The sequence below is a fragment of the Amphiura filiformis genome, chromosome 7 (assembly GCF_039555335.1).
Source record: "Amphiura filiformis chromosome 7, Afil_fr2py, whole genome shotgun sequence".
Taxonomy (NCBI): domain Eukaryota; kingdom Metazoa; phylum Echinodermata; class Ophiuroidea; order Amphilepidida; family Amphiuridae; genus Amphiura; species Amphiura filiformis.
Window position 1 is genome coordinate 49,676,927 of NC_092634.1, and position 14,526 is coordinate 49,691,452.

At 37.9% G+C, this 14,526-nt stretch overlaps 1 protein-coding gene across 2 annotated transcripts; it reads right to left on the bottom strand.

Moving 5' to 3' along the window:
- Window positions 1-3,626: 3,626 nt before the first annotated feature.
- Window positions 3,627-14,104, bottom strand: LOC140157276 (uncharacterized). 2 transcript variants are annotated; one of them, XM_072180407.1, is made up of 4 exons: window positions 13,994-14,104; window positions 7,641-8,690; window positions 5,923-6,270; window positions 3,627-4,546 (listed from the first exon to the last, which is right to left on the bottom strand). In XM_072180407.1, the coding sequence occupies exons 2-4, from the start codon at window positions 8,682-8,684 to the stop codon at window positions 4,340-4,342; spliced, it is 1,599 nt and encodes a 532-aa protein (XP_072036508.1). In that variant the 5' UTR covers window positions 8,685-8,690; window positions 13,994-14,104; the 3' UTR covers window positions 3,627-4,339. The 2 variants fall into 2 exon arrangements, with proteins under 2 accessions (XP_072036508.1, XP_072036507.1); XM_072180406.1 differs by having other exon boundaries at window positions 3,627-4,636.
- Window positions 14,105-14,526: the final 422 nt, after the last annotated feature.

Genomic DNA, 14,526 nt, shown 5'->3' on the forward strand with positions numbered 1-14,526 from the left:
AGTTAATGTGTGGTTCAAATGTGGTAACTGTTCTCATCATATTGAATGATGCTCTGTTGGATTGCCATGTGTCCATGCCCAACTACCAACCCTGTACATATTTTCACCAGCGTCTATGCCGACCACGCAACATAAAAACCAAGACCGTTTCCATGCAGAATAGCAAAATAAAAAACTATTGTACACAAAACATTGAAATAAAATACCCCTCTCACCCACAAAACTCCAAGTCAAGTATACCTACAACCACTTACCAACCAACAATGTATGATACTATACCCCTGAGAGGGGTATTCTATAGTTACTCCTCAACTCTCTAATTCATAACTCCAAACTTTTCTGTCTTGTCTCTCATTATTGTTTTCTGTCTTTTACTGCTACCCGAGCATATGTGTTTTTTGTAGCGCGCATTTGTCGTCGCAGAGGAAATTGACCAAATTAATGTTTTCCTTAATTTATTTTTTAAGCAAAAATATTGGTAAAAATGTTTTCAAAATGCATTTAAAGCAATATTATAACATTTTCAAACAAAATAGATTAGCATTTCTTTGCCATAAAATGTTAGCTTTTACTGTCAGATATATCCCCTTTATTTTTGAGCCGAACAACTACGGCAAAGCAAAGACAATTGAATTTACTACCAGCGACATATATGCCAATACGCACTACTCCTTCGGTCATGTTGTGGTACGACCCTTTGTTGTGTATATCACCGTCCGCATGCCGTGACGTACTGTGTATTATGAACATCGTGTATGCGTTCGACTAATAATTCCATCGTAATAATAAAGCGCTGAATCAGCGTTTAATTCAAAATCCCGGATTTTGACAAAACTACAGCACTTAGAGTCTTGATTTTTGCAGGGTATATTGGTTTAATAAAGTACAATTTAATCGTAAAAAAGGAATTTTAAAAATTCAGTGAGGGCGTCTTCCTCAGCAAATGTTATAATATGGCTTTAATGGAGGAATTGTGTTATAAACATTTACAATTAGTGAATAATAAGTTTTGAAAGTTTCAAGCATCTCAATCTCATTTTGACTGAGTTTGAGTCAGCGGAAAAAAATGTATTCCGCATTGAATTTTAAACACAAATGTGATGCGATCAAGCAAAAGCAGTCGGAACTCGGGAATATTGATTTTGAGATATAGCCATACAAAGGAAATATTTCCTTTTGTTTCCTCTTGTTTTGGAAACTCTCAAATTGCTCATATCTTTGGAACTGGTTGTTCAATTTCAATGGGGTTTACTGCCAAATCTAGATTTGTAAATGCTTTTTACTATCCTATAAGAAACTGAAAATTTATTATTTCCGAGTTCCGACTGATTTTGCTTGATCGCATCACAAATGACCATACGGGTATACTCCCCAGGAAAGACCTCTTTTGGATTTCGCAGCTCTGAAAGACCCCCTAAATTTGACCAAAATAGAGCTCCGAAAGACCCATTTTGATAATTCAGCTCTAAAAGACTCCTAAATTGCTCATTCCTCACACTTTTAGTTTTTTCAGGTGATTTTCAGGCAATTTTCAACCAGAAAGCCAAGAAAGACCCTTGATTTTGACTGTTCGTAGCTCCAAAAGACCCTCTTTTACTCTTTCGCAGTTCCAAACGCCATCAGCTCCCAAAGACCCACATCCTCAAAATTCTGGGGTGCATACCAACAAAATTTATGTGCCCCCCCCATGAGCAGAGCTGTCAACTTTTTGGAATAGCTTGGAGTGAGGTATTATCGAACAGGGGCATACTGGGATGGAAATATTGTTTGCTGACTAAAGTTGTTTATTGTTGACCCCTTTTTTTACCAGGTGCTCGAGAATCTAAAAAGGGGGGCGTTGGGACAAAAAATTCATGAATAATATTTTGACGATGAGTGCGAGTTTACTATCTTGGAGTGAGAAATTGCCCAAATGCATGAAAATGTGTGAGAGAGTTACCCGTCTTGCTTAAGGTAAAGTAAAGTGGAAATAAAAGATAGTGCCTATACCAAGAAACATAAGGAAGACTTGTGTTAACCGTGCCAAATTTGCATGAAGAACAAACTGCACTTTTGGAAGCCAAGAATGTGCAATATCGTTGACTACGATATCATATCATTGTGATATTATTTTCATATCAAAATGGCAATATTTTGCTGTTAACAATGTACCTACGATGTACAAAATGTATAGCGATTTTCTTATTCCTGATGTTAACACCCCATAATGCAATGCACAACCCTAGAACTACTTGTCATCAATCCAAAATGGTGCCTACAGCAGTGCTATCGGAAATTATGAAGTAATTAATTCGCCATATTTGATGGTACATAGCGACAGTGTCTGCAATAAGTGCGTAGCAGTAGCAAAATGCTACACAGTTTTCATCATTTTCTACACAATTTTGGAATGTGTAGCAATTTTGTACCATTCATAAGCATTCGCTCCCAAATTTAGTGAGCATCTTTGCTACACAAATAAAATTGCTTAATGCGGACCCTGCCAAGCGATTTTGTGGAAACCTGAGATAGATAATAATTGTGTAAAACATACTTCCATGTACAACAACACTTAAAGTGTTTACTATAGTCTCAATATTAGGGAAACTACAGCGATTTTCATTTAGCAACTTTTAAGGTTTTCAAGCTGTTTTGAAGCTTTAGGAAGCTCAGGAAAATTTCGCGATATGGCCAATATTGTGAAATTTTCCCCAGCGATGGGAATTTTGCAATATGGCCAATATTGTGAAATTTTCCTCAGCAATGCGCAATATGGAAAACGTAGGCGATGCACATGCCTATTTAAATAAATGCAATCATTTGTCTCTTAAATTGCCTCATGATTATGTTGCATGATCTACCATTGAGTAAAACATGTCTAATAACGGCTGGATACAAAAGGTGCAACTTTAGGTCACATCGTTGTGCTCATCATATTATTATGGTGAAGTATTGCGATTTATTTTCTGCAAGTTTTGGTATAGGTTTTAAACATCGTTCAAGTACCAAAGCTGAAAATTAAGTAATTAGTAATTAAATAATTAAATTGGCGTATGGTATAGAAAATTGTAAAAAGAACCCCAGAAATCTGTGTATTTTATCCTATGTTTACAGCATTTTCCTGTTTCACATGTATACTGACATACAACTTTCGGATCATTTTTTACCTGTTTAAAAGCTGAAATTCTAAGTAAAATAGAACAAGGGGGGTGTTTTGAAAACTTAGAACAGTTTTGATACTGTGGATTCAAAATTAGCACAAAAACACAGCAACACAACCCTATTATAATCAGCATTTTTTCAAACTTGTTTTTCTCCGAATTTGTACTTTCCTTACAATATGTCTCTATGTGATGAACTCAATGATAAGCAATATTTTTGTATTATATAAGTAGACAAATTCCTATATGATATTGGCCCTTACAAAAGAAATCTGCTGGAATATTTGGTTATCTCCCATGTATGACATTACAATATGGCAGATTTCATCATGAGGTTTCCATTCCCCCTTTTATATTAAATTATTTGACCTGTCATTTCCGCACCTTCTATAGGCACTATCCATATCCAATGGGGGGGCCCATTTTCTAAGTCACATCTATGACCCAATCATCTCCATGAGCAGTGCGCCTCTACAGGCCAAAATTACCGGAGGTGTGTGGACATAGATCACTCTGAAGAAGAGTGTCGCCCAAGGCACTCGAAACTGTCAGGTCAGTGAAAAACAGTACTTATTTGGTTTTGAAAAATGAACTTTGTATTCTCAAGTTCAATTAACATTTAAAAAAATGCATTTTTGCAAAATCAGTCCTGTTCTAGTATTTATCATTTATTAATATACATTTAAGCACAAATGAAAGATGTTGAAAGGACATGATTTCTTGTTTTCTGATTGGAAGCTCTAGTGAGAATTCCTGCTGCCATTTTGTAAGCCCAAGCCACCATGGACTAGCGGGACTGGCATTTTGTGGTGTGAGATCTGTATGCAAAGGGTAACAAAACCCGGGGGTGACGGGGATGTGCGGCCACATTGACCCCCATTTTTCAACTCCCCTCACCCAATGACTCCTTTTTTTGTTTTACTGAACTCTCTTTCACTCAATGACCCCCTTTTTTGTTTTTCTGTTACTAAAAGACCCCTTTTTTTTTTCAAAACATTTTCAAAATTTTTGAAAATTTTGTATCAACTTTTATATTTTAACCCAAAATTTTTCCCAGTCTCACTGAATGGACCCCGTTTTTGGAGTCTAGACTCTCACCGAGAGTCCCAGTTTCAAACTGATGTCCGCACATCCCCATCACTTCCATAGTCAAGTAGCCCCCAGGAACAAAACACATCAAATCTAACAACTGAACACCTTCAGTAATCGCTGTTATCATCACTCCAGACATCCCTGTATCCTCCGGTCTCCTCCATGTAACTATAATCCTCTTCCTCCTCCTCGTCATCTTCATCATCATCATTGATGGCTGATGAGGATAACATTACATCCTTCTCACCCATTACCTGCTGTAACCTCTCACTGGTTGATGGGGTTGATGTTGATTGAGACGTGCCAGGGGGTGTCTGTCGGGAAAACAGAGAAGTAGATTGAGACGTGCTAAGGGGTGTCTGACGGGAAAACGGATTAGTTGATTGAGTAGTGCCGGGTGGTGCCTGTTGGGAAAATAAAGAAATTTCAATATAGGATAAAATTATTAATTTACCAGTTAGAATTAGATTTAAGTTATTACAATGTGGGAAAAATCCTTGTGTTTGGACAATGATAATAACAGCCACAACAACACAACAACAATAATAATAAATAGAATTTTGCGGTTCTCGACATAACACGTCGGCCGCATTGCCTCCACCTTGGCGCATATCATTTTAACCATGGCAATTTGCCTGGGGTAGTGTAAAAATGAAAAATTAAGGGGAAAATGCAGGTGAAGGTGAGTCCAATATGCAGCAGGTCTCCTCAACCTAGATGGAAGAACATTGGCAGGTTTCCCTTACAGCAGATTTCCTTCCAAGTGCTATCATTTTACCAGGGGCAAATGTTTTGTGTTTGATTGGCCCTTAGGCCAAAAAAAAACTTGTTTGCTTGTCCTCGTCCAACTGACCGTCTCGGTACTCCCGACCATAGAACTTTTTTTTTGGTTGAAAAAAAGGTGTTTTTTTACAATTTCCACGAAAATGTCATGAACTTTTTGTTGTTGAAAGATAAAACACAAACCGGTATAAAGTACAACTATCCTACATACAATGGATTCATATGGAGTATATGGTTCACTCCACTCCTCTACTGTCTCTTCTATCTACGTGAGGATAAATTATAATATGTATTCCATAATGTGAACAGGCATGATTCAAAATAAGCAGATATAAGAAATATTGTATAGTTCATATATTCAGTTTATGGTACCTAAACTGTGTGTGTACACGTAAAATGAGTACAACTAACTTTCTTATCAGTTCTCTGATATCATGGAATAGAGTTTTCAGCAGCCACTAGCAGAGTTTAACTTTAATTATACCCTTCTTGTTTACACCTATTTTGAACCATATCCCACATCTATGTACCAAAGATATTATACCAAAGAGTTCCGACTCAAAATTGCAACATATGTAACACTATGGCAAATCTGCCATCTTGGTTTGTCGCTCAAAGGTTAGACAAGGTACCTCCGGCATCACACAGCAAGAGCTCAAAATTCAATGATAATTTGCATCTTTAAGCATGAGCATTACAAAGGTTTGCATACACAGCACTTAATTGGTGTGCGTTTTGGAGCAATGCGTTCTGCGCGAAACAGCCACACCCTTTGAATCTAAGTTTACCGGGCGTATGTAGGGAAATAATCTGGAGGTACGGTACATTAAGCTGCCTCCATGAACGACACATAAACATGGCATATAGCCGGCACTCTTTGGTTTCTACCTCACTGAATAATACTCACCAGGTCACTGATACTTGCTGATGATGAACTTCCTGAAGATGCTGCACTTTGTGGCAGACTCAAACGAGGTCTTTGCGGCTGTGAGAACCCAGGAGGTGGAGGAGGAGGAGTGAATGCAGTAGGCAAGGATACTTTCTGCCAACTGGATGAAGTCCACATAGTTGATGAAGGGGTATGAGTTGGAGTGAATGGATTAGGTGGAACAGGGAAGCCTGGTGGTGCCATCCATGCTGAAGATGGGACTGGTGGAAAGACATAATGTGCACTTGTGTGTGCTTTTGTTTTGGGCTGCTGTTGCTGAGGCTGATGTGATGCTGATGATGATGATCCAGGCTGCTGTAGCTGTGGCTGTGAACAAAGTAATATACAGTACATGTTGGTAAATAATTAGCTAAAGAAACTAATACATACATATGCATATTGTATGAACTTAAGGTGGTACTACACCCCTTGATAAATTTGACTATTTTTGCATTTGTCTCAAAAACTAATAACACACTGGTAACAAAAGTTATGTATATTATAGGGGCAACAAATCCAGTTACTACATTGGAATTTCAGTTTGGGATTTGCCTCAATTAACGTATGTACACCTCCCGCTGCCTACAAAAATACTGCCCCATTAGTGTGATTAGTCTAATTCAGACAGTCACCAAATCCAAAATGGCAATAGAACGACTCACGCAACCGATACCCCGTCAAATCAGAATTATTGTGCAATATATTACTGATGGAAATAAATTATACCATGATTTGCCATTTTGAGGGGGTTAGTTGCTTCAAAAATGGAAGTATGTCACAGTTGTACTTTCCCATGGAATATAGGCCTATCTTTTTCATCCATGGCAATGATATGGGACAAATGAGATACTACATATGGTGGCCACATGAAAATTTCAAACCCACCCCTAGAATTACTTTTTTTGTCAGGATTGTTCCTTCTGCAAAAATGATTTAAAAACACCTTTTGAATCAACTCATTCGGACAATCCATTGCGAAGATACAGCCTTCTAAAGATGTACAAAATTGGCAATTTTTACCCCATTTTTAGGAAAATCCTGATTTTGTCATAAATTTGCATATTCATGGAGTGATAATTGTGGGAATAAAGCTAAATAAGGCATGAGATGTATTGTTTTTTGTTTATTTAATGTTCTTTTATGCAAATATTAAAAATCTAGGGTCATATTTTCTTCTTTACAACATTTTTCAAATGGCTGAAATCACAAAAATAACTCTTTTGCCAGCACTTTTTTTAAATATGTGTGATTTTCACCGTTGAGGGTGCTATTATGTGCCAATTATGACCTTCAAAGGCTTGTATTTCCTAAACCACACAACCAAATTGTCTGGAAAATAGTTTTATTTGATGACAAAAAATGATTTTGTGGGTATCTTTTCATGCGTGACCATACAAAAATGCTATATTCACCTTCAGTACGTCGTTAGGTAGTCGGGTTTGCACAGAAATTACTAGGAGACAAAAATATATGGAATTCAAAATGCTCTCTAGTTTTCCAACTGCTGCAGATTCTGTTACATTTCCACCATACATTTGTGTATGTAAGCAGGGGTACACATAATAGCCTAGCATTGTGGCAACCCTATGACAAAATAAATACAATTGGACTCCTTTCAAGTTTGGGCTATTTCAGCTTGAAAATTTCATGCAAAAAAAAAAAAAAGGTTTTTGTAATGCACAAGTACAAACTTATACCTTCTTGCTAACTGGTTCAGATGATGTTGTTGGAGTAGGCTGACGGCAAAATCCTCGTAGCTGAGCCTTCACCTCAGCCATTGACTTACATATACGTAACAACCCTTCCTCCAACCCTGTGGATACTGAATTAGGTGACACATGTGGAATTTGCGGTAGAATCTCGTGAACGCTTGTTCCTTCTTCGGACGAGTGCTGTAACAGCTCTTGATCGCTTTTCTTCAAAATTTTATCAAGTTCGTCACTTTGCTTCTGGCACCTTTCTATTCTGTTCGAGATTGTGTGATTGTCGCTAATCATCCGTGAGACTCGGGTACTCAAACTACGGTCTACTTTGTTCATCTCTCGTCTGAAATCTCCCATTACTGCATATAGGGCATCAAGCTCTTGATTTGCCTTCTTACAATGATTGACCACCTTTTGCATGTCTTTGTGCTTACGCTGACAGGCCTGCAAAGATTTCTCAAGTTCGTTTTTTCTTTTCACAACACGGTCTCTTTTTGTTTTGAATCCATCCCGCTTCTTCTGTGCGATTCTATGAACTGAGGAAATGTCATGCTCAGGCGGGATGTGCTCATTAGCTAAACATAGCTGGCAGATTGGTTTATTACATGTCTTGCAAAAAAACAGCAAAGTTTCACCCTGATGCTCCGGACAACCTTGCTCCATTTTCTTTTTCAACATATCCAGTTGACTTTCAATGTGAAAGTTTGTCTTGAACTCATTTGCAGCTGCATTTACCGCTATTTCTCTTATGTTCAGAGGGTGTGGCACGGAAACGGGAAAGTTAACATCGGCTCTACAAGCTGGGCACGGAAACGAGAACATGATGCAATTGTTGCCGGGATAATTGACAGGATCCGGCATCTTGGGATGTGCTGAGCTTTGAATGGTTTCCTGGAGACACTCACGGCAGAAGTTGTGTAGACATGGAAGTGTTTTTGGCACCTTGAAGTGATCTAGACAGATGCTGCATGTAACCTGCTGTGAGATATCCTGCATCAATGTTGTTGCACTACTCTTTTGGTCTGTACCTGAAGCCATGGTTATCTGCAAAGGTAAGAAAAGATATGCATGAAATCATCAAAAAGGTCTATCCATATTACTCACCACAGGGTCAAAGATTTGGAATAATTTACCCCCGGGGGGGCCCACTGGTCATTGACAAGGGGGTATCATGCGTGGCCACAAAGTCTCAAATAGCACCCTAAACAAGTATTTACAAGGTCTGAAAATGCACCCCTTAACAAGTATGACAAGTGCAATTTTATACCCTCAATAAGTATTGACAGTATTTTTGCCCCCATTAGAAGCAAGTAAATCAGTCATATTTTGACTCTAAAACCCTTCATGATAACTGGGAAAACACAACTTCAAAAGTTCATCACTTTTAACCTTTATTCCATACTACATTTGTCTCAAAGGATCCAAAACACTGTGATTTATTGTACAAGGTCATGCTCATAAAACCCATAACCACATGACGAGAGCATGCTCTCAGGGAAATCTGGTCCCCCTTCATGCAAAAATAATTCTGACAAACGCAAATTTATTTCAAGAGGGGTGGTGTCTTTTAATGAATTACCTCAAATAGCAAAAAATCCCCTTCCAGTAAGTCTCGGAGCATTCAAGCATATTTTATATTCATAACACCATTTTTATTCATTACTTTTCTTCGTGCAATTTTGATATTTAAAATGCTCCTTCACTATAATTATGTGTATCTAATGTAATCCCAGCTGGCATGGGTATTTAAATGTATTTTTACATAGTGTCTTATTAAGTATGTTGTATACATGTGCAATTCTATCTTATTATCTGTATTCCATATTTAATTTTAATGTATGTGTTTTTAAAAGATTTTGATGTATTTTGTTTGACCCCTGGGCACCCCTGAAAAACAGTGCTTGCACTGATGGGGTTTCCCCAGGCAAAATAAGAACTTATAAAATAAAATAAAATAAAATAAGGTACCCCCGGTATACCCTTTTTCTTAAATTTCCTTGTTTTAGACACCCTATTCACGATACGTAAGTACAGTGCCTGGTCATGAAAAAAGACCCTTTTTACTTGAATCTTTGGCCACATATGATACCCCCTGGTCAATGACCAGTGGTCCCCCCTGGGAGTTTACCTGACTTCATTAAAATGGCTGTTAGGTTAGTGTGAATTCTTTCATCAAAAAACGTATTTCATCTCTCATCCAGAAAAATAATACCAGTTTAAATGTAATTTAAAATAAATCAAAATACTAGTAATTATATATTATTATATTATTTTGTCACTTCAGTATAATTGCAAGTTCTCCCCCTTCTAATATGGGCTCTTTATCGCTGGTGACTTCTGGGGTCCATGTGCCTTCTTGTGAGGTACATGGCCTACATGTTCAGTTCAGATTTGAATGAGTTATTGTTCAAATGTTTGTAATATGAATGATTCTTTTCTCATAATATGTATATTTTTGTGTGTGTGTGTTTCTCGGCCACCGTTCTTGTCTTGTTAATGTTTGGTTTTTTTAGTGTTTTATTTAATTGTCAGGTGGTAAAGTCTTATTCAGATTTCATTTGACAGCTTAACCATCGCGTATACGCGCACGACGTCAAGCGTGTGCATTGGACCTTGTGCAAATAATACGTGCTGGACGGCTAGCAGTACGCTTAATTTGTAAAAGGAAATCTGAATAAAACTTTACAACATTTTCTCAGGCTTTTGCTTTCAGTTCCACCTCACCCATCTTGTATAATTATAAAAAGTTGTTGGTGTTATAAATGTGTGTGATTTTGATGGAAATAAATTGAACAGAATTATTCACACAATACTGTGGCATAGCAGTAAACTGAATTGCTGATATTGTTCAGAAACAGTTCAAGGTCCAAACAACCCACTTCCAGTTTAGCTCAACGAGCTGTTATAGGAAGCCACCCACTGAAGACTGAAGATGTGCATGCATTTGTCGTGGACTCATGGTAATCTCGTACATTCGGTTTCACTTTCCGAGAAGAACGGCAGTCTCTAGCTCAGATTGATGCGAGCACCCAGTGCCGTACTATTACGATGACTTTCGTATTCGGCGAGGAGGATGATTTCGACCTCTTCGTTTGTTTACAAACAGAGAGGTAGGCAAACTTGGCAAAGGGCCTGTCAAAACTTACCCTGAGTAAGGATAAACACTTGTGCTGAACGTCAAATTGGTCATTTATCGCTCACTGTTCAAAATGTGACATCTACACCAATTACAGTCCCCGAAAAGGTCTACTTTTTAGCCGACTTCAATTCCGAAAGATTTAGTGATAGTTAAAAATGCAATCCCCAACCCTTTGGTTACCTTTGGACGAATTTGTAGAAATCTCTGCGGAGTCTCCGTGTCTGAAATTCCCCGGTACAAACATCGAAAATGTCGCATTTCTCAGTCCCGGTGATGATACTATACATCCGCATCACTGTTTTCATACATGAATATGCATATCTCTGACCCCTGTAAGGTCAGAAATGTGGCATTGATTTCAACCAATCCGATCCACCGATTGTGACCATGTAGTCGGTTTCATGAATATCTGCGGTGACCAGGAGGCAAGAGATAGGCCTACCATTTTGGTCAACTGAACTTGACTCGTGCGTTCTTTTGGTTGACGTAAATCGAACAAAATTTTCAATAACGGGTAATAGTAGGATTTCAATTTTTTATTAATGAAATTACTTGTAGTTTTGAGGAATGACAAAGTTGTTTTTGGAAACTTAGATGTTTGTTTCAACTGATGATGTAGGATCGCAAGGTGAGTGAATTCGTGAAGAGATTTGCTTACATGTAGTAGGATACGGGATGTAGGCTAGTCCTCTGTGTTTGACCGGCTCTGACGTCTCAATTCACGCGGAATTATTCGTACCTGCTTTCCAGACATAGTCAAAACTGTTCCGCTTGTCCAAATACTCAAGTATCAAAAGGATGATCCACTAGGGCCTACTATAGAGTGATTCACGCAACATGAATAGGGGATTAATTTAAAAAACTGTGAAGTAGGACCATGTGCTTCTTTTGTCCTATTTGCCTTCAAGATTTCGAATGAAAACAGTCCAGACCCAGAACAGGATCATGTCAGAAATTAATATTTTGTTCTGGTTCTGATTATTCGGACTAACGAGCACCCCCTGTTATAGACTAATTGAGCGATACGCGGTTCCCTTCCAGTGCCGACTAACGTTTTGACGTGTAAAGCGGCCAATCACATTATCGGTCTTATATGATCAGATTGTCAGATGATTATAATAATATCAGCCAATCAGAATCCCACTTCCGTGTTTACGCTGTGCACGCCTTCTCAAAATGTAAACAACTGCCGTTCTTCTCTAACAGTACGACGGCAACTTCGTGACCTCTTTTGTTCGATAGAAAATTTTTACGGGTTGGTGAACACGGGTTACGTAACTAAATGTTGAAAATTTGGCCGGCAAACATGTTTTAGCGAAATAGCTCCAGAAATGGGAGACACGGGTCGTTTTTTGCTTAAATTGTGTACCATGATCACAGATAAGATACCAAACATTTGTGCAAAGAACAAAAAACGAGTAAAAGTTGAATAATATTGAAAATAAAGAAGCTTGAACATGTCCAAAGTGGCCGGGAAAATGAGAAAAATTGCATGTCACGATCACCAAAATGGTTATATCTACAACTATGAGCAAACGCCGGTCTTATGCTTTTCTGTAATGATAGATATTAACTAACTTGAGCTTGTATTAAATTTTCAGCGAAAATGATTGGTGGAACAATCGAGTCGTAGGTTGTAAAGTTACTCTCAAACGGCCCGTGTCTCAATCATGCGTGTCCCGTTAGTGACAAGTGTCACTAGCAAAATAGCAGCCGGCCTTGTCATTATATCGAATAATAATCGTCAGAATCGTCCAGTTGACTCCAGTGATATTTCTTTATTCAAGTAAAATACTGCATTGACTTACAAAATATTGAAGTCAATATAAAAGGTAATATCACCTCATTTGACTGAACTTAAAAGCAGTTTTAAAAATATTATTGTTGATCGAGTCCCTGAATGAGAAATAAGGTTGCAAAAGATACGAGTATGTTACAGCAGGTTGTGATGGTCTAGTGGTTGACGCCGTGGTTTGAAGTGCGAGAGGTTGAAGGTTCGAATCCTACAGCATTTCGATTTTTTTTTTCTCTCTTGTTGTGTTAGGCCTATGGTGCATGTGTAGGCCCGTCAGTATTATGATCAATTAAAATATTTCTATGCAACACGTTTGCAATGTTTTTCTTTATCGTAGGCCTACATATTAAAAAAAAATAAGATAGCGTCAGCCATAATTTACTTAATTTCAAACCTGATATTTTGGCATAATATTATTTGTAATTTTTATACCGTTCTTACACCATACCCACTGGGGACATACACATAATTGGAATCAGCGTTTCGTTGTCTAGAGTAACTTTAATTATCTTCAATAGAACACCACAAGCGGTCAAGATAAAAAAAAATGCTTTCTTTCATTTTACCTCATTATTTCTGCTTCAGTTGTAGTCAACTGGACGATCCTGACAATTATTAATCGATTATATGGACAAGGCCGGCTGTTAATTTTCCTGCTGACACTGGTCACTTATGGTCACGCACGATTGCGAGGGGAAGCCGTTTTGAAAGCAACTTTCCAACCTACGACTCGATTGTTCCACCAATCATTTTCGCTGAAAATTTAATACAAGCTCAAGTTAGCTCATGTCTATCATTACAGAAAAGCATACGACCGGCGTTGGCGCATAGTTGCAGATATAACCATTTTGGTGATCGTGACATGCATTTTTCTCATTTTTAGGCTACTTCAGCACAATAAACATTCATTTTCTCCACAATAATTGGACTTTTACACGTTACTGTTTGCCTTATACTCATGTTTCATATCTTATCTATGGGCTCAATATGGAAATGAAGGAGAAACCACTCATGTATTCCATTTTTTGATGTTTTCTGAAAAACTGTATTTGCCACCTGATTTACAACATTACGTTACGTAACAGCAAAGGTCACGCCGGTAAAAATTACCGGAAGTGAGCTAAGTTGCTGTCGTACTGCTAACTGCCAGAAATTGTAATACAGTACATCATACAAATGATACATGTCGTTCATACAAATTGATTCGTATATAATCGTACCCCATAGTCATACATGTACACTATTAAACACTGCAGCTGTATAGCATGCCCATGTCGTAAGCTTACTGTTTTTAAAAGCTTTGTTTGCTGGCATGAACTATGGATTTATATTATTTTATCACTATAAGAATGTTCCCTTTCATTGTTTAATATATGGTATTATGTAAACACTTTCTGATTCATTATAACATACCAGAAATTCGTAGATTTGTGGGATAAAAACAGCTGCCTAAAATCACAAAAAATTCGACTTCGTCCCCCACTTCCCACACTTCCTGTTTTGTTTTGCTCTGGTAATAATCTCCTCCTGCAGTCGTTTTGAAGAGCATAAATTTTTAATGGGCCAGTGGGTGGCAGGCAGCGTCTGCTCTCACTTTGCCAGGCCCTGAGCTGCATGCAATACATGTATGGTAAAAACAGGGAATTATCAAACATTTTCCAAATTAATGTGTGAACATACCCATCAAAGTATTCTAGACTTTGATTGATACCAGTGATGATTTTGCATGCCGATGATAGGCACTTGGCGTAGATTTCCAGATCACCGGCGGCCCGTTCCAGCAGTGATCTGCTCGATCGTAAAAATCACTGAGTCAAAATTCAGATTTTGGTACCTTTGTCATTTCATAGATGTGCTAACATAGCCTGCTAGTGGTTCAGCTGAAAGTCCTGTATTTAAGACAAAATAAAGGCATTTGCATTTATTGATGGCATAATTTATAGGCC